Source organism: Pleurodeles waltl, chromosome 3_1 (genome assembly GCF_031143425.1).
Source record: "Pleurodeles waltl isolate 20211129_DDA chromosome 3_1, aPleWal1.hap1.20221129, whole genome shotgun sequence".
In the NCBI taxonomy this organism is placed as follows: Eukaryota; Metazoa; Chordata; class Amphibia; order Caudata; family Salamandridae; genus Pleurodeles; species Pleurodeles waltl.
The window spans coordinates 927,136,607-927,160,511 of record NC_090440.1 but is presented as its reverse complement, the minus strand read 5'-3'; the positions used below and the strand labels follow the sequence as shown (position 1 = coordinate 927,160,511).

General features: G+C 42.5%; 1 protein-coding gene across 1 annotated transcript in view; it reads left to right on the top strand.

Annotated features, from left to right (window-relative positions):
* MACO1 (macoilin 1) overlaps positions 1-23,905 on the top strand; it is a 239,647-nt gene that overhangs the window by 13,883 nt on the left and 201,859 nt on the right. The window contains exons 2-3 of the mRNA XM_069223924.1: positions 9,322-9,463; positions 15,112-15,238. Of these exons, the coding sequence (XP_069080025.1) occupies positions 9,322-9,463; positions 15,112-15,238 (269 nt within the window). The remainder of the gene's footprint in view (positions 1-9,321; positions 9,464-15,111; positions 15,239-23,905) is intronic.

Here is a 23,905-nt window from a genome sequence, read left to right as displayed (position 1 = left end):
TTGAACCACAAAACAATACACAAAAAATACAGAAACCAGCATTCATCAAACATATACAAATAACACATTTTACTTAATTTGCAAAAAATATAAATTAAAAAAACGTTTAATTGTAATAGAAAGGTTAGAGCTTTTCTAAATTCAATTGAAGCCACACATCATCCATACTATATTCTGTTTGACGCACTCCTCACAAATTAATCTCAGGATACTAATTAAACTTTTAGCCTCCAATTTCAAGTTTCTTGATATTTACAGTATGTTTTAAAATGGTACATTTAGTCACTTGATTCAAAAACACTTTATTAATCTGCTAATATAAATTTTCTAAGCAGTCACGGACCCCCTGAAGAGGATTTGCGGAGGCCCAGGTGTCCCCTGTCCACAGATTGGGACCAACTGCTCAAAGGAATACTGTGAGCTTTAAGCCCAGTCTGTGTTTTTGACTTTGCTTCCAGTATGAAAACATATGAATGTCATTTTTAAAAATAAATGATTTTTGGCTATTCATAATGCTGTCGTAATTCTCCTTGGGTTATATGTAACATGCAGTAGTTTGGAAGTAGTATTGGTGACGTTGTTTTTAGAAGGAAAAATCTGTGTAAAAATGATGTCCCTTTCCTTAAGTCTGGCATAAGTAAAGAGTTTTATTTTTTAAATTAGTATGTAGTGGGCTTTATGACATGTACCTCAAGACAGTCAATATTCCTGCCTTTGAAAACACTTAACTGAACCATATTTGGATAGAATGGGTCATGTACATGCTTATTTGTAATAGGGTTCTCAAAACTCTCCTTCAGACAACTACAGTGTAGTTGTATAGGGATGGCATGTACAAGGCAGTGTGGAGCAGTCTGAAGTGGAGGTGTGTGGTGGAGTGTTGTAGTGGTGGTGGGTTGGTAGTCGCAAAGTGATGTGGCAGCATTTCGTGTGGGTTTTTTATGGAGAGTTTTTCTAGTTGTAAATGAGTCCTGTTTTACTTTTGAGCTGCATTTAGTGACTTGTTAAAGGGCGTCTCAGGTGTTCCTAGGGGGTCAATGTACGTGGGTTGGACATTTAGAGGTTGTTGTTCAAGATAGATACATGTAGGGGCTAGTGTGGTTTTGCATAATGTTGCATTGTGGTACTGTGTGTTTGGTATTTGATTGTGTAGGTGAGTATAGTTTGTTGCTCCGTAATTTTTTTTAGGTCAGACCCTACCAGACAGCACAGCTATCTGATTTGCTAACAACATCTTGGGGACATTCATGAAAGCTTCCCTGGAAATGCTTTTTTGGTTTGTAACACACTTTTCATGCTTTCTGCTTGCTGGCTTTGTTATAGGCTTCCCAGCTTGAGTTCGTCCCTTCCTGTCCCAAACCTTATTTACAGTATCCTTCTGAGTGCTCCCTGTCTGTAAACAGGCCTTTAAGTCGTGTTCTTATCTTGCCACATTTGCTGTGCATTCAAAGACAGAGGTCAAATGTCAGGATCCGTCTTCTGAGGAAACTTAGTGTTTACTTTTTCTTCTCTTGCTTTCAAAGTGAGCGAATTTATGTGATGGTCATTGTAGGAAAGTACCATCTTGCCTGGCATGTTACCCCCATTTTCACTGTATGTATGTTTGTTTTTGCCCATGTGTCACTGGGATCCTGCCAGGCAGGGCCCCAGTGCTCATAAGTATGTGCCCTGTATGTGTTCCCTGTGTGGTGCCTAACTGTATCACTGAGGCTCTGCTAACCAGAACTTCAGTGTTTATGCTCTATCTGCTTTCAAAAATTGTCACTGCAGGCTAGTGACTAATCTTACCAATTCTCATTGGCACACTGGAACACCCATATCATTCCCTTGTATATGGTACCTAGGTACCCAGGGTATTGGGGTTCCAGGAGATCCCTATGGGCTGCAGCATTTCTTTTGCCACCCATAGGGAGCTCAGACAATTTTTTTACACAGGACTGCCTCTGCAGCCTGAGTGAAATAACGTCCACGTTATTTCACAGCCATTTTTCACTGCACATAAGTAACTTATAAGTCACCTATATGTCTAACCCTCACTTGGTGAAGGTTAGGTGCCAAGTTACTTAGTGTATGGGCACCCTGGCACTAGCCAAGGTGCCCCCACATCGTTCAGGGCAAATTCCCCGAACTTTGTGGGTGCGGGGACACCATTACACGGGTGCACTACACATAGGTCACTACCTATGTATAGCATCACAAAGGTAACTCCGAACATGGCCATGTAACATGTCTAAGATCATGGAATTGTCACCTCAATACCATTCTGGTATTGGGGGGACAATTCCATGATCCTCCGGGTCTCTAGCACAGAACCCGGGTACTGCCAAACTGCCTTTCCGGGGTTTCCACTGCAGCTGCTGCTGCTGCCAACCCCTCAGACAGGTTTCTGCCCCCCTGGGGCCTGGGCAGCCCAGTCCCAGGAAGGCAGAACAAAGGATTTCCTCTGAGAGAGGGTGTTACACCCTCTCCCTTTGGAAATAGCTGTGAAGGGCTGGGGAGGAGTAGCCTCCCCCACCCTCTGGAAATGCTTTGATGGGCACAGATGGTGTCCATCTCTTCATAAGCCAGTCTGCACCGGTTCAGGGATCCCCCAGCCCTGCTGTGGCGCGAAACTGGACAAAGGAAAGGGGAGTGACCACTCCCCTGGCCAGTACCTCCCAGGGGAGGTGCCCAGAGCTCCTCCAGTGTGTCCCATACCTCTGCCATCTTGGATTCAGAGGTGTTGGGGCACAATGGACTGCTCTGAGTGGCCAGTGCCAGCAGGTGACGTCAGAGACCCCTCCTGATAGGTGCTTACCTCTTTCAGTAGCCAAACCTCCTTTTCTGGCTATTTAGGATCTCTCCTCTGGGCTATTCCTCAGATAATGAATGCAAGAGCTCACCAGAGTTCCTCTGCACTTCCCTCTTCGACTTCTGCCAAGGATCGACCGCTGACTGCTCCAGGACGCCAGCAAAACCACAACAAAGTAGCAAGACGACTACCAGCAACATCGTAGCGCCTCATCCTTCTTGCTTTCCCGACTGTTTCCTGGTGGTGCATGCTCTGAGGGGGGTCTGCCTTCACCCTTCACCCTGCACTGGAAGCTAAGAAGAAATCTCCTGTGGGTCGACGGAATCTTCCCCCTGCCAACGCAGGCACCAAACTTCTGCATCACCGGTCCTCTGGGTCCCCTCTTATCCTGACGAGCGTGGTCCCTGGAGCACAGGAGCTGGGTCCAAGTGTCTCCCACAGTCCAGTGGCCCCTCTGTCCAAATTTGGTGGAGGGTAAGTCCTTGCCTCCCCACGCCAGACAGCAAACCTGTGTACTGCGTGATTTGCAGCTGCTCCGGCTTCTGTGCACTTCTCCAAGGATTCCTTTGTGCACAGCCTAGCCTGGGTCTCCAGCACTCTGTGCAGTGCTAAACCTGCTGAGTTGGACATACCACGTTGTACGACCTTCCTTTTGTGACTCTGAGTTCACAGATCTTCTAAGTGCCTGTTCCGGTACTTCTGCGGGGGCTCTCTGAGTTGCTGAGCGCCCCCCCCCGTCTTCTCCTCCAAGTGACGACATCCTGGTCCTTCCTGGTCCCCAGCAGCACCCAAAATCCTCAACCGCGACTCTTGCAGCTAGCAAGGCATGTTTGCGGTATTTCTGACTGGAAACCCTTCTGCAACATCCAGCATGCCGTGGGACATCTTCCATCCAAAGGAGAAGTTCCTAGCCCTTTTCGTTATTGCAGAATCTTCGGCTTCTTCCACCCGGAGGCAGCCCTTTTGCACCTTCATCCGGGGTTTTTCGTGACTCTTAGACTTGGTCCCTTTCCTTTACAGGTCCCCAGGTCCAGGAATCCGTCTTCAGTGTGTTGCTGGTGCTTGTGGCTCTTGCAGAATCCCCTATCATGACTATTGTGTCTTTCTGGGGTAGTAGGGTAACTTTCCTCCTACTTTTCAGGGTCTTGGGGTGGGGTATCTTGGACATCCTTACTGTTTTCTTACAGTCCCAGCGACCCTCTACAACCTCCCATAGGCCTGGGGTCCATGCGTGATTAACATTCCACTTTTGGAGTATATGGTTTGTGTTGTCCCTAGACCTATGTCTACCTATTGCATCCTATTGTGATACTACGTTGTTAGCACTACTTTTCTTACTGTTACTTATCTGTTTTGGGTTTGTGTACATATAACTTGTGTATATTACTCACATCCTAAGTGAGGGTATTCTCTGAGATACTTTTGGCATATTGTCACTAAAATAAAGTACCTTTCTTTTTAGTAACTCGGAGTATTGTGTTTTCTTATGATATTGTGTAATATGATATAAGTGGTATAGTAGGAGCTTTGCATGTCTCCTAGTTCAGCATAAGCTGCTTTGCCATAGCTACCTTCTATCAGCCTAAGCTGCTAGAAACTCCTCTATTCTACTAATAAGGGATAACTGGACCTGGCACTGGGTGTAAGTACCACAAGGTACTCACTATAAGCCAGGCCATCCTCCTACAGTCATGCTGGCTACTTGGGGTAAATCTGGAGTGTGATGGAAACAAATATTTCAGTACCATCAAAACAAATCACATTCCATTTCCACACATTATTGTTTGTGAGCTGTATTCTTTTATCATTAAAACTGTATGTCTATGCAATGTGGTGTGCTTCTACTCCCTGTATACTCCACTTTACCCTACTCCACTCTACTGTGCACCACTCCATCCTTCTGCATTTCACTCTGCACCACTCACACTATGCCACTCTATGCCTCTCCACTGTTACTGCACTCTACTCTGCACCAATCCAATCTACACCACTTCAACCTAAGCCTCTCTACACTGCATCACTTTACACGAATGCGCTATACCCCACTGTATCCTACTATGCACCACTGCACTTTACTCCACTCTAGGCCACTACACTCTGCAACCTTGCACTCCATGCCACTGTACTCTATTCCAATCCACTCTACTCTGTACCATTCCACTCTACACCAGTGCACTATATACCACTGCACTTTGCCCTGCACCACTCTACCCAGCACCGCTCTACCCTACACCACTTCATCGTGCACCATTCCACTCTGCACCACTGCACTCTACTCAAATAGTCCAGTCTACGCCACTGCAGTCTATGCTGCACCACTCCACTTTGCGCAACTCTACTCTATGCCACTGCACTCTGCTATAACCTCTGCACTCCATGCCAATGCACAAAACACCCAAAACAATGCACTGTATGTCAGTCTGCTCTGCACCACTGCACTCTACGCCACTATAGTCTACTTAGCACCACTCTATGCCACTCTGTTCTACTCTGCACCACTATACTCTACACCACTCTACCTTGCACCATTCTACACCACTGCACTCTGAAAGTGTACTGTGCAACACTGCACTCTCTGCCACTGAACTCTCACTCTGCTGCATGCCAATGCACTCTACGCCACTTCAGTCTGCTCTGAAACAATCTCATGTATGCCACTGCACTCCGATTCCACTCTAAACCACTGTACTCAAAACCAATACATTCTGCTTCACTGCACTGTATGCCACTATACACTCTATGCCACTCTGCCACTCTACTCTAAGCCACTGAACTCTACGCCACTATTCTACTCCTTACCACTGTAGTCTACGTCACTGTTCTCTATGCCACTTTACTCTGCACCACTCTACGCCACTGCACTGTAAGCCACCCTACTCTGCGCTACTGCACTCTGCACCACTCTATGCCAATTTACACCTCTGAAGTCTACGCCACTCAAATGTACTGAGCACCACTGCACTCTATACCACGTTACTCCATGCCACTTCACTCTACACCTCAGTACTCTGCACCCCTCTATTCTATGCCAATACACTCTACTATGCACCACTGCACTCTTCGCCACTGCACTCTATACCACTCCAATCTAGGCCACTCCACTCTGTGCCAGTTCACTCTACGCCACCACTCTGTCACTCCATTCTACCCTGCAGCACTCCGTTCTGCACCACTTCGTTCTACTTTGAAGCAATCTACTCTACACCACTGCACACTATGCCACACTACTTTACACCACTCAACTCTAAGTCACTGCATTATACCAAGTGTAGTCTACACCACTTTACTCATACCAATGTACCACTGCACTCTATTCTACACTGCACTACTGTATTGTGGGCCACCTCTTTCTACAGAAGTGCACTCTACACCACTACACTCTAAGACATTCTACTCTGCAAGACTGCACTCTCCAACACTGAACTCTGCTTTACTTTGCACCATTACACTCTGCACAGTTTCACTCTGCTCTGCAACACTCATCTCAATGCCACGGCACTCAGTGCCACTACGCTCTATGCCACTCTAATCTACTCTGCACCACTACAGTCCATGCCACTGTACTATACATCACTCTACACCTCTCCCCTTTACCCTGCACTACTTCACTCTACTCTGAAACAATCTACTACTCTGCCACTGCACTCTGTGCTACTGCACTCTATGCCATCTATTCCCCCTGTGTCATTGAACTTTATGCCACTGCAGTCTACGCTGCACCACTCCACTCTATTATTCACCACTGTACTCTGCACTGCTCCACTCTGTCAATGCACTCTACACCACTCTACTCAAAACCAGTGCATCCAAAGCCACTGCACTCTCTGCCAATCTACTCTGTACCACTTCACTCTAGGCCACTATACTATGATGCACTACTCCATTGAACTCCACTCCACTCTGACACTCCACATCACTCTACTCCACTCTATGCCACTCTGGCACTACTCCACTCTACAAAGCTCTACGCAATGCCCTCTATGCCACTCCATGGCACTCTAAACCATTTTGTTCTCCAACACACAACTCCACTCTGCTCCACCTCACTATGCCACTCCACGTCACTCTGTGCCACTCCACTCCATGTCACTCGATGCCACTCCATTCTACGACACTCCACTCTGACATTCCACTCTACGACAGCCTACTCCATTCTACAACAATCTGCTCAACACCTCTGCCACTCCACTCTGCTCCTCTCCACAACTCGATGCCACCCGACTCTGCTGCAATCTAACACTGCTCAACTCTACAACACTCTTCGCCTTTCTACTCTACGACACTCTACACCCTCCAAGACACTGCACAACACTATGCCACTCCATTCTATGCCACTGCATGACCGTCCACTTCACTCCTCCCCACTTCACTCCATGTTATTCAAGTCTACTCTACTCCACTCCACTTAATGACTCTCTACCCCACTCTATACTCCACGACACTCTACTTTATGGCACTCCGCACCATTCTCTTTTATGCCACTAACATTTAGCCATGCTGAACAGCTACCAAATGGACGTAGATCATGGCTAAAACATACTGGCAAAGCCAAAAGCTTTTGCGTAGACGAGAAATGTTCGCTCTTCTAATGCTTGTTTTTCTTTGCCCTGATTTGGGGTTGAGTGGGACTTGGAGCTAATGCTTTATAACAAAGCGCCAGTTCATGGGCTATTGCCAGGTTGGCCTGCTCCGGGGAGTGAAAGTGGTTGTCTGTAGTACCATGCCAACATTGTAATTATTTATCCGCGCTTGGCTCGACAACTTGCACTGTGACATTAATTAAAACATGGGTTTGAATCTCATGGTCAAAAGCTCATATCTGGACAAAACACACAACCACCACAAATGTCTACCACTGACCTAAATGTTATGTCAAGAGGTTTGTAAATTATCGTGGTAAAATAAACTGAATGTTAGTGGAAATGCACACTTTCTCACAGAGCAAAAACTTTCCCTTCTCCAACACATTAATGGTCAATGTAGTTTTTGCAGTTTGAGTCGATGCTTCTACAGATGGTTCAAATGCTGATACAAGGAGGGGTAACTGCACCAGGCTCTGCAGTGAAATGTGCTATCACTTTCTCTAGTAATCTGATCACATCAGCTCTGTCCGAGAGACTTTGCTTCACAGTAAACAGTGTTAAGATGGCTTGCAGCCCAAAATGCTTTATTTAGATGATAAAACATGACACTCGTGTATGGCCACCTGCTTCTTCCTGCCTTGCTGAAATAATGAATGACCTTTCTGAAACACTGATGGCTGTGCGTACCTTTTTTAGATGCAGCGTGTTTATTCACTGGCGTGTTTCTCTTCTTGATTACCTATTTTATATGTTAACACAGTTAGTATGGCATGATGCACAGCTGGGCATGCAATGTGTCTGGAATTTCTCTCTCTCTCTCTCTCTCTATATATATATATATATATATATATATATATATATAATTCAGTAATAGCATCTTTGTAAATCAGTAATGGCATCTCTAGTTTACTGTTGTAGAGCAGAATGTGCCAATGAACAAAGACTACCACAAGAAGTGGTAATAGGGCAGGTGGCTTTGAAAATGTGGACCGAAGTAGGGCAAAGGGTTTCAAATGGAAATGATAGATCTCTGTGGGAAGAGGAGGGAAGGAGCAGAATTGGACAGTAGACTTGTCAAACATTGTGAAGGCTTTTTGCAAAGGAAAAAAACACCCATAAATTGTATTACTCATATGGAAGAACAGTACCTTTGCCGTAATCCCGAGAATACTTTGTACCAACACAAAACACGATTTAACGTGGCTAGACCACAAGCAAAAGAAAACAGCACAGCAAACAGCAGAGTCTACTAAGAAAAAAGGGAAAGTGACGAAAGTTGCAGCATGAGAGAATACAACTTCATTGTAAACTCAGAACACACATCGAAATAGAAATGGGCCAAAACAATGAAAAAGGGAATTTCTAGTCTCAGCGGTGACTAGATTACTGCTAATTTCCTAGCTACAAAAGAACTCTTCGGACAATCAGTAAAAGGTTTTACTAGCTGCAATCAAAGTTGCTGAAAGTAGATCGACAGGAGAGCAGAGATGGGCATGGTGAATACATGGCTAAAGTGCTTTATCACAATCTAATTCTGCTACCTACTCAAGATCCGTGGATAAACTCCCTTGTGATATGCGATTCTCAGTGATGGCATCTTTCAGTTAGCCTCCTTGTAGGCCCACATATGGAGCAGAAATGTAGGTTTCTGGCTTCATAACATAGACCTGTTGGAATGTACGTGCATGCACCACTACGCAAATATGACTTAAAGTAAATGGCCAGGTCTTGCATAAAAATATCTTTAAACAGGATTTGTAATGGTGAAGAGAAATTACCTTAACTAACTGGCCCAACTGTTGGTCGAGTGTTATCTACTTTATTGTTTTGGTTGTTATTTGTTCTGTAAAACCGATAGAACGCTATTTATTTTTAATACTAATCCATTCTTTCATTTTCATCTTCAGCAGCTTTGTGATTGTAATTCTTGTTTTTATTTCTTTTCAGCACTTTTTTGTATCTCAAATTCCTTGTAGTGTGGGCACTAGTATTGCTGGCAGATTTTGTCCTGGAGTTCAGATTTGAGTATTTGTGGCCCTTCTGGCTGTTCATCAGAAGTGTGTATGATTCCTTCCGATACCAGGGTTTGGTATGTATAACTCCACTTTTGCAGACTTTTAAATGAAATGAAACTTTTTAATTTACTTATCTCTTAATGGTAGTGTAATTTCATATTCAGCTTCAATAAATAATTAAGCTTAAGAGAACAATGCATATTGATTCAAAACAGTTATCTGCTAAATATTAAAAGGTTTTTCCTTTTGTGTAATTAAATTTCTGTAAAACATGAATGTATGTGAATGCACATGGATTTGGAAACATTTTTTAAATTCTGCAGCAAATTCTATAATAATTTCTGTAGGAAGTGCCAAATAATTTTTGGTAGTTCTGCATTCTAAAAAGTGTAATGTCATCTTTTTTCTAATACTGTAATGTAAATTTTCCTGAACATTTGAATTTAATTTTTGGTGATTGTGTAAATTTTTCTGTCGTATCGGTTATAGAGTCCTCCTCCAGGATACTTTCTGTGGGATACCAATAGTCTCTGGAATTGGGTCCCAAGTCACGAATGCGAAGTCCACAAATCCAAAGACACCCCTTTCCGCTGCTTCTCTCAGAGAGATGCAAGAGTAAGGAGTGATTAAAAGAGAAACGAGAGAGAGAGGAAATGAGAACAAACATTTGCAATGCAATAGGTCTTTATTATGAATAGTTTTTGGAAATACTAGCGTACATGAACACATTTTACTAAATGATGCTTTAAAGAAATGGTACCTAAAATTTCACAGTTTAGCAAAACATTGTTCCTAGTTGCATTTTTGCAAGCAATTTATTTTGAAAGCAAAGAATCTTGCTCTTAAAATGTTGCAAATATTTGCATCTAATCAGAGTGCGTTATGGGAGCATTATACATAGCTTCATATTGTTAAACTTTGCTGGCATGTGTATACATTTTTGTACTGGCACCACTGTCAGTAGTGCACTCTGAGGCTTACAACATTTCCTTAGAGGAGCACTCACCCGAATAATAAAGGATTTGCATTAAGGAACCATAAATACAAGTTCGACCACCATTGACATATAGACACAAATATTACCTTAACTGGAGACAATGCCCTTATTTATCCATAATGTGGTACTGTAAATTGGCAGCAAAGGGGGTTGTGCTTCATAGGGTTGGGTCTACTTGTCTCAAGGACAAAATAAACATGAAAACTTGTTGCCCTGGACCCCAAACAATTTGTCCTGGGCGCCAGGACACATCTCTGGCGCATATGTCTTCTTCACAAGCGACAAATATAACAAACTCCATCATGGAAAGCTATGCAGATTTGTAAATGAAAAGTACTATTATTTTATTCCTAATCGCTTATTGAGTTGACGAATTTAAGCTGTATAGGCATGTGTGAAGCACGAAGATAAAATGTTTTGGCCAATCCTCACATCCTGCAGAGTAAACCTACACATGTTTCCAAACCTCCCGCTGGGTTTTCCCATTTGGTTACTCTTGGCAAATGTCCTGTGTGTTTTAGCTCTTGCAGGCGACTTCTGTGGTGTTTAGTACTTTGCAAGTAATTACATAGGTAATTATAGGGGGCTTTACTCTATGTAGTAATCCCTTTTTAATGGGTACTGAGTGTCTTTGTAAACTTTGTGTCCTGTTGGAACAGATATTTAAAGGGTGATTGGTGTTGTTTTTATGTACCATTACAGTTAGTGGTCTTATCCATACTGAAGTAGTACTGTTTGTTTTTATATGTGAGGTGATATCTGTGGTACACTATGGTTATATGAGACGTTACAAGAGTAAGGTGTGTACTGCAAGTCCCAAGGGGAAACTAGATTTGAAGTGCTCTTTGTAAGTAGTGTCAAAGAACTCTCAGTGGTTTTGGTCATAGCTAACATGTTGACACCCCCACTGCCCCCAATGATTCTTTTAGGAAGATTACAGATGCCTTTCCCATCATTGCAAGTGTTTATTGGAATTTGGGCTTACATCTAACTATTTCACCTTACTATCCTCATACGTTAAAGCCATTGAAGATGTTCATCCATTTTTTAAATAAATCTGTTTATTAGGTTTTTCATATTTGTCAAAACATTTGTATAAAACAAAAAAATCAAGGCAACTTACATTGCAGAAGGAGCATATGTTACAAGACTTTGGAGCCATACAGAATGCAAGAGAAGAAGGAAAAGTGAGCAAGGAACATGTAGGGCTCTCGGAAGACCACAGGACCTAGCCTTTCCAGTGTGCGGCAGTTGTTGGTTGTTTTTTTTTTCTTTTCTCTTTTCTCTCTTTTCTCTTTTCTCTCTTTTCTCTTTTCTCTCTTTTCTCTCTTTTCTCTCTTTTCTCTTCTCTTTTCTCTCTTTTCTCTCTTTTCTCTCTTTTCTCTCTTTTCTCTTGTCTTGTCTTTCCTCTTCTCTTCTCGGTCGGACTTTCCTTAACTTTAGGGACTTCAATAATCAGAGATTATATTATGCTCATCAGCCCATCCACCAGTCTATCAAGCATCCTTAACCTTCCCCACTGTATCGATCAGGGAAATAGGCTGATAACATTTAGGGTTTTTGTTGGCCCCCCTCTTGAAGACTGGGGCTATTGTAGCTGTAGGCCACATTGGCACGGGACCAACCTTCACTGCAGCATTTAAAACCAGAGTCTAGGCTGGACCGCACAGCTCAATGTCATCCAGAAACAGATCGGGGGGGATCCCATCAGGCCCCGCGGTCTTGTTATGTGATAGGGCCTGAATACCCTTGCTCACCTCCTCTAATGCAAAAATAAAGTTTTGCCTTCCCTTGAAGGACACACCCAAAGCAGCATTTTCCCCGCAGGCCCTCCATTGTAGATCTCTTTAAAATGTGCCACCCACTGTCACTCAGATACATGATGTCATAAAGTGGGAACATTGTCACTGACAAGACCGGGGTAATTATTACCCGCCAAAACAATGTGCTATCCCCAAAGTTGCAAGCTTGGGCTAAGTCATTCCAAGCTTCCTTTCCTAACCAGCCCTTGAGGTTTGCAAGTTCCATGATATAAGCCCTATGGCAGCCAGTAACCGAGTCTTTAACTCTGGGAACGGTCTTTAGTGCTTCCTTCAACTTACAAAGAGACTTGGAGCATTTACTGTCGAACCATTTATGTACACGAGGCCTATCCTTCCTCAGGGGGGGCTCAAGTAATGTTAACACCTTCTGTGATATACCCTCAAAGGCAGATAGAATTGACCCACTTGAAGCACTGTGAGAATCTGACGTCTTCACTCTGACAAAAGAGAATTTTTAAACTGGATGGGCTCTACTTGGAACCATCTTGTGCGCCTACCATGATCTTTGTGGGAAAACACACCCTGAATCACAGACATATTCTTAGGAACACTGCATATCTTATCAAGCGCTTGTGAGAGGGGATTGTGGTCGCTAAAAGAGCTGTTCACTATGATAAAATTGGAAATAAAAAGTAACAAGGAAGCTGACACAAAATAAAATCAATTATGGAAGCACACCCACTACTCCTAAAGGTGGGTAAAATGCAAGGATTAATAGATCTTATACGTTTCTCCAGCGAGCAGATCAGATTATAATTTTTTCAAATAGTATTTACTCAGAGCCTTCCCTGGTGTGCACCATATGTAGTCCCTCTGCCAACAAACATTTGGGCTTACTATTGATAGGATTCAGAGGGCTCTCACAAAGATGTCAATTGAAATCACCCACTAGGATTACCTTATCCAGCCCATATTTCCTGCCTGACAGGTTACCAATAGCAAAGCTTGAAATACTAAAATTGGGTGGGATTTGGCACTTAAAAAATAGTTTAGTGTGAAAAATATAGTGCCCTGAACAGATAATTTCAACATTTGTAAGAAAGGTGAATCCCATCCAAAAATCCTTGACTCCCACGCGGCCTCCAGGGAAACAATAGTAATCATCTCACCTTTGGCCCTCCCTGCCTCTGTAGCCACAGCTGCAGTAAAAAAGGTTTTATACCCTTCTAGAAAAGTGGTTTGACTCTTGGTATTGCCTAACAAAGTATACCCGGTTGCAATCATTACATTTGTCTGACAAGTCCAGAGTAAGTCCAGACCTAAGACTGAAAAGGGGTGACCAAGTCTGGCCAATGACAGTCGAAGATGGGCCCGTTCTTGGCCCAGGTGTGTCCTGCGCTGCAGGAGTGAAGTGGTGCTCTTAAGTTGCCCAACTGCACAGCAATGCTCTCCTGCCTCCTTCCTCCACTTCAAGACACTTCTGGGGCTTGCAGTCCTCCTCCCGGTCACCAGCAAGAAAATTTATGTCCCACCATGTGGAAGTGAAATAGTGCTCTTATGGTGCCCGACTGGTGCAGCAGCGCTCGCCTGCCTCTCCCCACCCCCTCAAGGCACTCTAGAGCTTGCAATCTTGCTCCCAGCCACCAGCAAGAAATTGCGCATTCATGCAAGCTCCAAGAGAGCTAAGCTTGTATTGCTTGATTCATGTGGTTGAAGTGGCCAGCACTGACTGAGTCTGCCTCTGAAACTAGTGCAGCTATCAAATATGGTTAAGTTGTGTGGGGACTTTTTTGGATCTGGATCTGGTAAGACTGTTTGTCCAGTTGGCCAAACTGGACAAATCAAGTGCTGAAAGCAATTCTGTAAAAATATTGGCTCCCCCAAACTAACTTGTGCCATTTTATTACACAGTGCTGAGTAATAACTAGGAATTTGGGCACATTTTTGAATGAATTAGTGCAATCAATAACCATACCAAATCAAAGGATGTACATGATTTTAATTTTTGTTTATTTTTCATTTTAACTGTTTTTAAATATCTTCTGGCTTTCTACATTGAAAATATGTAATTTAAGCTCCTTTCGGTACCAGGGACAGAAGCACAATTTGGATTGAAAACCGACATGACAAGCTTTTCTCCAGGCAAGGCAAACACTCCTTATCTAAAAACTGTACCTGCCAGTTCAAAAAGTTAGGAGCCTCCAATTTTGGATACGATGAATTTAAGAAAATAATGCTTAAATAAAAACCCAATAATTTAATTTATCACTAGGACCTGTCTGTACTCACTTTTGTTGCTTCTGATTTCTTGCGTCCCGTCTATTCTTGCATTTTGTCCACAAGATGAACAGGGCTGTGCCCTCTGATTCTGCAGAGTCCGTCTGCTTTCTACTCTGCCTTTCCAAAGTTGCTAAAAACAGCTAGCTAGCATTTCCTTTATTTGCCACTTCATAGAAGCATTAATTCACAACACAATAGCTTACCACATACTGATTTATCATGATTTGAAAATGGTACTAGTCAGGGTATCTTTAATACCTCCCACCCCATTTCCTCCTAATTCCAAACATATGGAAATTGTCAAACACAGATCGCATTGCAGTAGCTGATACTGCTGACCAATTATTTTCTTGCCATGTGTCAGGCTGTTTCCTCTGATGGTCGCAGAGAACACTCATAATTTGGCATATAGACTTTTGGAGCCAAAGGTCCTCTTTTGTAAAAACATTGGGTCCCACTACAATGACGGCCTGGAGTGTTAGACAATATGATTTTTATTTTTCACCCAACTGGAAAATATGTTTTAGTGAACTGCAGATCAGAAATAAATCTGAGTACCTGTGATAAGTAAAAACAGTAGGAACATAGTGACACCTGTATTTGTTTTGCTTACTAAAGTACTTCGTAAATGCGAGTTATTTTATAATGTCCACTAATTTATATTTGTCTTGTTTTACTACAGGCATTTTCAGTATTTTTTGTGTGTGTAGCATTCACATCGGATATAATATGTCTACTATTCATACCCGTACAATGGCTATTTTTTGCCGCAAGCACTTATGTGTGGGTACAGTACGTTTGGCATACAGGTGAGTTGCGATGTTTGTCTTTTAAAAGATTGTGATTAAACTTAATGTAGTGAATATGTTTAGGTTTCCCATGGTAAAGCTTGTTCAGTGTTCAAATACGGTAGTACCCTTTATATATGAATAATGGTCTAGAAGTTTCAAAATGGGTGTGCTGTGGATGTGATTTATCATCACACAGGTGCAAAATGGTGACACTGGCAAATATCTCTATTTATTATATACCACAGTGTTTTAAAAAATAATAACTAAGAAGAAATGGGTTTATATTGGTATAACCTATATGGGGAAACACTACCCGCAAGAAACAATTCCCTGAAAAATGCATACCTCACCAATAAAAAAAACTAACATTTTAGCTCAAGGAGTCCATAATGGTATAAGAATGGTAACCAAGTGCTGATCTGGGTTTGAAAAGGCAAATCCCAATTGCCAAATTCTGATGCAGGCTGAAAATGTATCCAAGTAATATTCTGAAATTGAAGGCGAAAAAAAGCTTTTGGTAGATGACAATATCACATTGTTAAACATGTCCTGTAGCAATTTGAAGTAGTGTAAAAAAACAATGAAACCCATCCTGTTTTGTCATGAGGGTTAGAAACAGACTAGTGTTGAACAAATAAATGTTGAAGTTAATTATAGTTATTTAACACTTGAAGAGTCTGTCAATGTTTTTATGTTCACTAGGTGTATAGACTCCTTGGTATGTGTAGAAGTGCATTTCCTTGCGCTAAACTACTTTCAAGTTAACATGGATTGGCGGATATTTTATACTACAAATGTTTATAGGCTTATAGGTAATATTGTGGTATACATCACACAGTGATGATCACAGTGCATAAAACTGATGCTGTGTCATAAAGAACGCTGGCCAGTTCTTCTTTCCTTAAGATATTTAGATGGCTTTACCCTGTTTGAAACTCTCCTGTGTATTTTCCTAATTCTGTAAATCTATCTTTTATGGGGAATGTAAGCTTGGGTCTGCTGCTAGTGGTGCTCCTCAGATGATTGCACTCTTCAGCTAATAGCTCTGTATAACTCTATAGACACAACCTGATTCCATTCCACTTTCTATGGGACTCCAATGTCAGAAAATGTTGCTAAAATGAGAAATGCTTAACAATTGTCAGGTTTATTTTTGGTTTCTTTTAAACCCATCCAATACAGATATTTTCATAATATTTACTTCCTATTAAATCCCTCCGATATGTTCAGAAATTGTAGCCAAAACATTTTCAATTTGTTGCAACCTACTCATTAACTGACATACCTCCCTTCATACTATCAATTGATCTCTAGTGTAAAAACCTTTTAGAAATCATTGTTTCACTTAAAATGATTTAATACACAAGATAGATTTGTATGTAAATACCATCTTCATGTTTGTTCATTTAAAATAAGAATAATGCAAAAAGAAATGCTGTATGTATATCTTGTTTGGCCGGTATATTTTTATAAATCCACCATTCCAAACCTACAGGTTAGTTGCAATCAATGTAATCTGTGGTCTAATTTTATCAGTACATATCTGCTCAAATTGACATCCCTATAAAATAATCTCTGCGTTCAAGTAAACATTGTTAATCTCTTCTAAATTCCTGCGTTATCAAAGGGCACAATGAATTATGGAAAATACATAGCTATTTTTAACCTTTCAGCTATATTTCTCAACCATCATAGGAATATAGGGTGAAGTTGAACTTTTTTAACCCTTTTACTCTTCCTGCCCCTTCCTGTGGGGTGCAAGTTGTACATTGACTACCTTTTGATGCTAATGTTGCTACGTTTAACAGATGTCCTACTTAGAAAACCCTTCATTTTTTACAAACAAAAGAGAATATAGTGCATAGTTGTGTACGTATTATTTTTCCTGCTTGCCTAGTGCTAGATCTGCTTATGCCCTTTGGCCCCAACTGAATCTCACAGTGTGAGGACTCCTGTAAGATGTTGTTCTTTCAGATCCTAAAATTAGATGTTTGTGGTACACTGAGGTCATTAAAAGATATAGATAGTAATATACAGTTACTTACAACATAAAAATACAGTTTGTACCTCTCGACAAGCAGTTTTTAAATCATTGTATTGAGCCTTGCCCTCCCATCTTGTATTTGAAAGGTGTGGATTCGGCTCAAACATGGTCTTATGTCTAGATTTTATTCATTGCCCACCAGTTTCTCCTGGCACCACTATGTGGCAAGACTAAACGGTTAGCTGGCTGGGCAAAAAAACATTGCTGTGTGAACTATTACAGACTAGCCTGTCATTGCATGCTCCTCCCTCAGGCAGCTGCACACAGACCTATACCAAATTGTGTGGACAGGAATCTGATTCATGAGTAAGCATTTTGAGAATAATATGTAATGGTATGTGTAGCCCGTTGTCTGGTACCATTATCCTTCTCTCTCTTTTTTTTTTCTTTGACCATTGTGGCAAAAGCCATTTTTTGCCAACCCTTCAATCTCATAATGTTTTGACAGCTGAGTACTCTTTGGCAAATTGATATCTTGGGGGCAATCTCTCCAGGTTGAAGTGTAAGTTAAGGTTTTGTCTCTTTATTTTTCTTGACCTTTAATCATCTATCATGGCAGACTGGTGTCCTGGTCACCCCTTCTATTCTTTACAGTCCCATCATACATGAATTTCAGGAACAAAATATTATTTTCTTACCTGCTTCCTCTGTTACTGAGAACAAACCTCAGAATGAAATTCCACCTGATGGAGCCTCTTCCTAGATTTCCTTTCTGCTTTTCGTTGGTTGCAGTGGGTTGGATGTGGTTAAATTCACATCAGAATCTACTATTGGAGGTGGATAGCTTTTGCATCAACCATTTTTCTTTTTATTGGTAGTTCTTGCTTTGGTAATAAGGCGTGTGTGTGTGTGTTTTTATATATATATATAGTGTGTGTGTGTGTGTATATATATATATATATATATGTGTGTGTGTGTGTGTATATATATATATAATATATACTGATTTTTTTTAAAGTGGCGTTAAAATTGGGTGCTGCAGTAAAGTGAACACTGTTTTAAGAAAACTGAATAAAACTCTGAAATTCACCTGCTATATTGTACTGAGATAGCTATAACTTGCACCTCTGCTTTCCACTGCTTGGAGTTAATGACGATGTGAGTTCTTAAGCAGTGCATCCGAGGGTGCAAGTTATAGTTAAATCAGTAAACTAGAACTGGTGAAATTCTGAGGTGTTGTGGAAAATGTGCCCTTGTTGTAGCTTCTGGTGCACCTTTCATAACCTCTGTAACAGAAAACTGTTTTCTATCATGATTTCCTCGAACACAGTTCATTAAATCCCAGCAAAGGATCACCAATAAATGATTTATATTGTGAATAAAATCTGTTATCTCCCTTGATATGTCCGCCTCTTTGTCACCCTCTTAATCAGGCTTTTACTACATGCATTTCAGTGGGGACCATGTTCATGCCCACCCGAGCACCTTTTTAAGCACAGATTTCTCAAACTGCTGAACAGATTTTCAAATAATGAAAAGCACATTTTTGAGTGAAATTCTACATTTTTGACAAATTTGATGTAGCTGCCGGTTTTCCTTTATAATTAACATGCAAATTCAGTGTCTTGGGACCCACCCCTGACTTATTCTTGGTCACATCTTTATGGGATGGAGCTAATGTGGGTTTGTAAAACTGTGCCAGAATTACCAGCATGTAGCCCCCCACCCGAGCCATATTATGGCCCTGGGGACATACTTGTTTTATTTTTGCTAAAGATGGGGGCATCAGACCTCCTTTTACAAGCTGTAGATTGCCCCTGGGCCCCCATCCCCAGGAACATTGCTGTTTCCTGAGCAAGAGAGTGCATACATTCCCTGCCTACACTCTCCTGGGTAGGAAACAAAGCTTTGCTTCTGCCCCTGTGGAAGCACAGAAAAAAGCTGCTCTGCCCGGGTGGGAACAAAGAAAGTGAGCTGGCTGTGGAGCCAACAGGGTCCACGTGGTCCTTGGGGATACCCCTGCAGCCACCAACTTCAGCAAAAATTTATAGAAGTGTGGGTGGTCACCTGGGAGCCCACGGTGCAGGTTCAGTGTTGGCTTTCTCGAGCGCCCACAAAGGGTGCTGGCTGTGGAGCTGGCAGGGGCTTGAGGCTCTCCCCACTTCCCCCAAAGTTCAACAAAAATACGTGAACAAGTGTGGGTGTCCCGAGTGGGACCGCAACACCTAAAAACATTGAAAAAAAAGAGGAAAGAATAATAAATGACTAGCAGGAGTCACTTATTTTTTAATCATTACTCCAACAAAAAGTAGCCCTAAATGCCCTAGAGCTTTTTTTTCATTATATTTTTTCTTGTCGGTGGTGTGAAGAGACAGAGGCACCACCATACTTTTTTATTTTTTTTTATGTTGGGAGGGGGGACTGTAGGGAGCGCAGCAGCTCCCCAGCAACATAAAAAAAATATGAAAGGTCTCCTGGGGAATTTTATGCATGACACTCAAAGTACTTACCATATTTGGTTAAAAAAATTCAAGCTGGAAATGTATACTCTCCTGCTTCAGTGCAGGGACCCCTTTTGGTCAGTTCTATGGCTGCATTTTATAGCCTGAAAAATGTTTTTAACAGTCACAGGGATGTTTAATATTTTTATTTAAAAATATGCTTTATTGAAAACATGTTGTGACAAGTCAATTATTAAACATTGCAGTGTGTAACTTTATAAAATATATTTTATTATAGTTATCTGTGACTTTTTGACAAAGCCTGTAGGTCCGTTATATATACAAGTTGATGTACCGACACTTTGACAAAATCAATAGGCCCCTTGCTTTTTTATTTTAGTGTTTTGACCCTATGACAAAGCCAGTAGGTCTGCCTTACTTAATATGATACCAGTGGCCAGGTCCTGTGTCCAGCCTCTCTTGGTGCACCACCTTGTGCTGCTGGGGGTTGGAAACCAGTGGGAAGGGAGTCACATGAGTGTGAAGGGTTTTGGGTGTAGCCAAGGGCTGCACACAACTCCTTGCAGAGCACACCCAAATACTGTGCACTGCTTGAGTTGAGCGCTTGCAGGGGGATGGACGCAGGGCCTGGGCCCGGGCCAGGTTCTGCACTCAACCCTTACACCGCTTTTAGTTAAGAAACCTATAAATGTACTTAAATGTAACAAAGGTGAAATGGTTTTTATAGTTAGGTGAAAATGGCAGTTAAAACATACCATTTTAAATTAACAAAACCACTTCAATTCACCAGTTAGTTATTTCAAGTAGCTATAACTTGTGCCCTAAAGTAACTATAACTTGTGCCCTTGCCATGAACTGCTAATTACCTCCAATATTACATCACTTATGACACATTCTATGACGTTATTGATGACAATAATGCGACATCTCATCTGATGAAATGGCATCCTTGATAACAACGCTGTGCAAGGCTTCGGCGTGAGTTACAGCTACTTGTGGAGTCCCAGAAGACTTGTGGGCTTCCTGGCCCAAAGCATTTAGGATAGGCGGGATACTGCCAAGTTTGTCATCCGATCATGCCTAAACACCACTCTTGTTTAGGGTAGGCTATTAGGACAAGTATGGTACTTAGTCGCCAAGCGTGTATATGATCCACTGGTTTCTCTGGGGGACATCCATCTGTAATGGACATGCCTTGTGACGGATCCTGAAAAGGCAGGCTTGGTCCTGGAGCACTTTAAGGAGAGCTGAGCCACGGTATGCTCCTTGGGTCTTTTGTAACCAGTTCAGCAATCTAACCACAATTCCACCCTTTTCAAGGATATGCCGGAGGCTTGGCATATCGACATTGCCTGGCTCCATCGCTCGCACAGCAGACCTCCCAGCTCTTTTGAGATCTGGGGGGTGGCCTCAACATACCTCATGTTGGCCATCAGCTACAGTGCAGTTCTTAGTTTCCTGCCACAACAGCAACAACCTCAAAACCTTTTTAGTGCTCCCTTAGTGGTGAAGAACCACTGTGTGGAGGCAGTGTCTGCCTCTTCCCTCAGGATGGGAGAGGGAGTATCCCATATGACAAATGGGTCCTTCAAATCATTCAGCAGGGCTACGCTTGTCCATTTCTTTTCAACCCTTTGCACCGACCACTGAGAGCATGAGAGGAGCTTTTGGAGGACAAAATCAGGAGGTGCAGGCCTTTTAGCCAAAGGAACCACAGAGATGTTGCTGGCCTCGGAAGTGGCGACGGGGTGTTATTCCTGCTACTTGCTTGTGACAAATCAGTACAGAGGCGTTTTGTCCTATTGTCAACATCTGAATATTAAATAAAATAAATGAGCAGGATCATTCTTTCAGAGAAAGTTTTTTATTCAGCTGAATGACATCGAAGCTCCAAGAGCATCAACAAAATAGCTGACAAAAAACTCTAGACACAGGTAAATATAGCATTGTTCAGCAATTGAAATGTATCCAATGGTTCTGTTCTCAGGTAAGACAAACAGATATGTATTTATTATACGTGTAAGAACTCCCATCCTGGTACATTGATAACATTTGTTAAACAGTTCATTCTTCTCAGTACATATGCATCCCGGGGTGGCTGGTTTTAAGGGGCATAGTGGGCATTGCCCTACTAACAAAAACAGAAAAACAAATCCACCAAGCTACTTTAACAATATACTTGTTGATGCTCAGTCTAAGGCAGTTAGCTGGAACTTTAGGGGATGCTGCTGTGCATGTGCCTGATCAGGTAATGGTTTACTTGCCCGGAAGGCATAAAGCAGTGTTGTGACATCAGGGTGGTTAGCGTCGCATTTTTTAATGCTGGTATATTTGTATGTTGTTGAGTATTTAGTTTTGTGGCTCGGGGTGTGGTCCACACAACTCCATGAACATGAGAGCAAAAGGGTGAACTCCTCCCACACCTGATGCTAGTATGGGTTTGAACTTTTGTGTAGAAGAGGCTGAGCTGGGAAAGGAGCCCAAAGTGTATTTAGCAGACATGAGGAGCGATAGGAACGAAGCACTCCAGCCCCATAAAACCAAGCAACTCTTAAAAGGTCACTATCAAAACTGGCTGCATGAGGAACTAGAGCTGCTTAATTTGTATTGTCTGTTTTTGGTTGCAATATTGTTTCTTCATGAACAAGCACCCCTGCTGGCTATTCTCACTGGCTGTACTCAGCACCCGAGGAGCTGCTACCACGTGTCTCCATGGCCTGCTCTCTCAGAGTGTACCTGGAATACCGGCCCTGTTGATGCTGCTTATCTCGGGGCACTCCATGTTGATATGCAGCAAGATCTCCTCAGGTCACTAAAAAAATAGTCCCGTAAGATGCCAGTGCTCTATGGCGCACCCCAGATCGCAGCTATCAGTGAGGACAGTGGTGGGGGTCAGCATGTCCTGCTTCACCGGATATCTGCTGTTGGAAAGCAGAGCCACAAGGTATAACTGAGAACAGGAGGTTGACCTGGAGGCCAGTCCTGCCCGATAGAGCCCAAGGTACATACTCAGAGGCTTCACATTTTGTTCTATATTGTGTCTCATCTTTAAATATAGCGCTTATACTGCACTTAATCGGTTTCTAATCGCTTTAAACAAGCAGTGTCTCTATTGCCCAGCTTCACAGTGCTCACTTCAGTTTACCTTAGAAGACCAAGTTCCTTTGCTGTGACTCGAACAGCAGATGGCAGATCTCAGCAGATGGCAGCCATGAGCGTTTAACTCCCCGATCCACTTTTTTGTTTTGTAGAATGACTTGGCTGGGGGTGAGTTTAGGCAATGGAGGGCGGGCAGAGCTCTGCCGGGGAAAGAAGCCGTGAGGGAATTCATGTTCAGCCTTTCACTGGGCTAGAGTTTGTTGTGACCGTTTCTGAGAGGCTGGTTTGTTGTAGTCAGAGGCCCTCCTTGCCTCCCATGACACGCTCCCGGGAGACGTGGAGGCTTATACCTGGTTAAATTGCCATGACGGGGCCACAAATTGATTGAAGCTGGATTGGACCCTTTCCTGCAACCCCAGCTCTCATGTCTCTATTGAACTACTGAGTCTCAAGGTCTAGACTATAAATAGACTTAAAGTCATGAAAAGTCATTTATATTAATTTGTAACACAACATTTCTGTTTCCGTTTACTTAGTGATGATTATGGCAGCTTTAGAGCACGTTTCCAAGTGCTTTCTTCTTTCTGAAGTATATACTGGGGGGAAAATACCGGCATACGGTATTTTTTCAAATTTTTCTACTGGCTAGGACTTTAAAACGAGGGTAGCAAATCGGCCAGGTGGAGGTCCAAAAGGTAGGTGGCAGGCACCGTGTAGCTGAAAGCTTTGCATTTACAGCTCCTACATTATCGCCAAAAATGCTCGGGCTTCTGCAATACCTAAAGCGGTCGGAGGCTGTCAGAGGACATAACATTCCTGCTCTGCCCTCAACTGGCACTTCTCAGGGAGTCGTCATTTGTACAACCTCCTGCAGCCTTGATGCTCCCTGGACTTACTCCTATACTTGGCTGCCACACCAGAACCCCCTCTCCAACACACTATAGGAGATTAATCTCACTGGATTCTACTTGAGTGAGTTGGGGCAGAGCAATTTAGCACTGCTGCAGCTTGGGGTCTGTGTGTGCATGCAGGGTGGATGGTGAATACTGTCACTGTACTAGCGCAGGGCGAGTGATATCTCTATGTGACTGAGTGCGGGAGAGCGAAAAGGTCATAGCTGTCAAATTTCTGAGCTTAGCC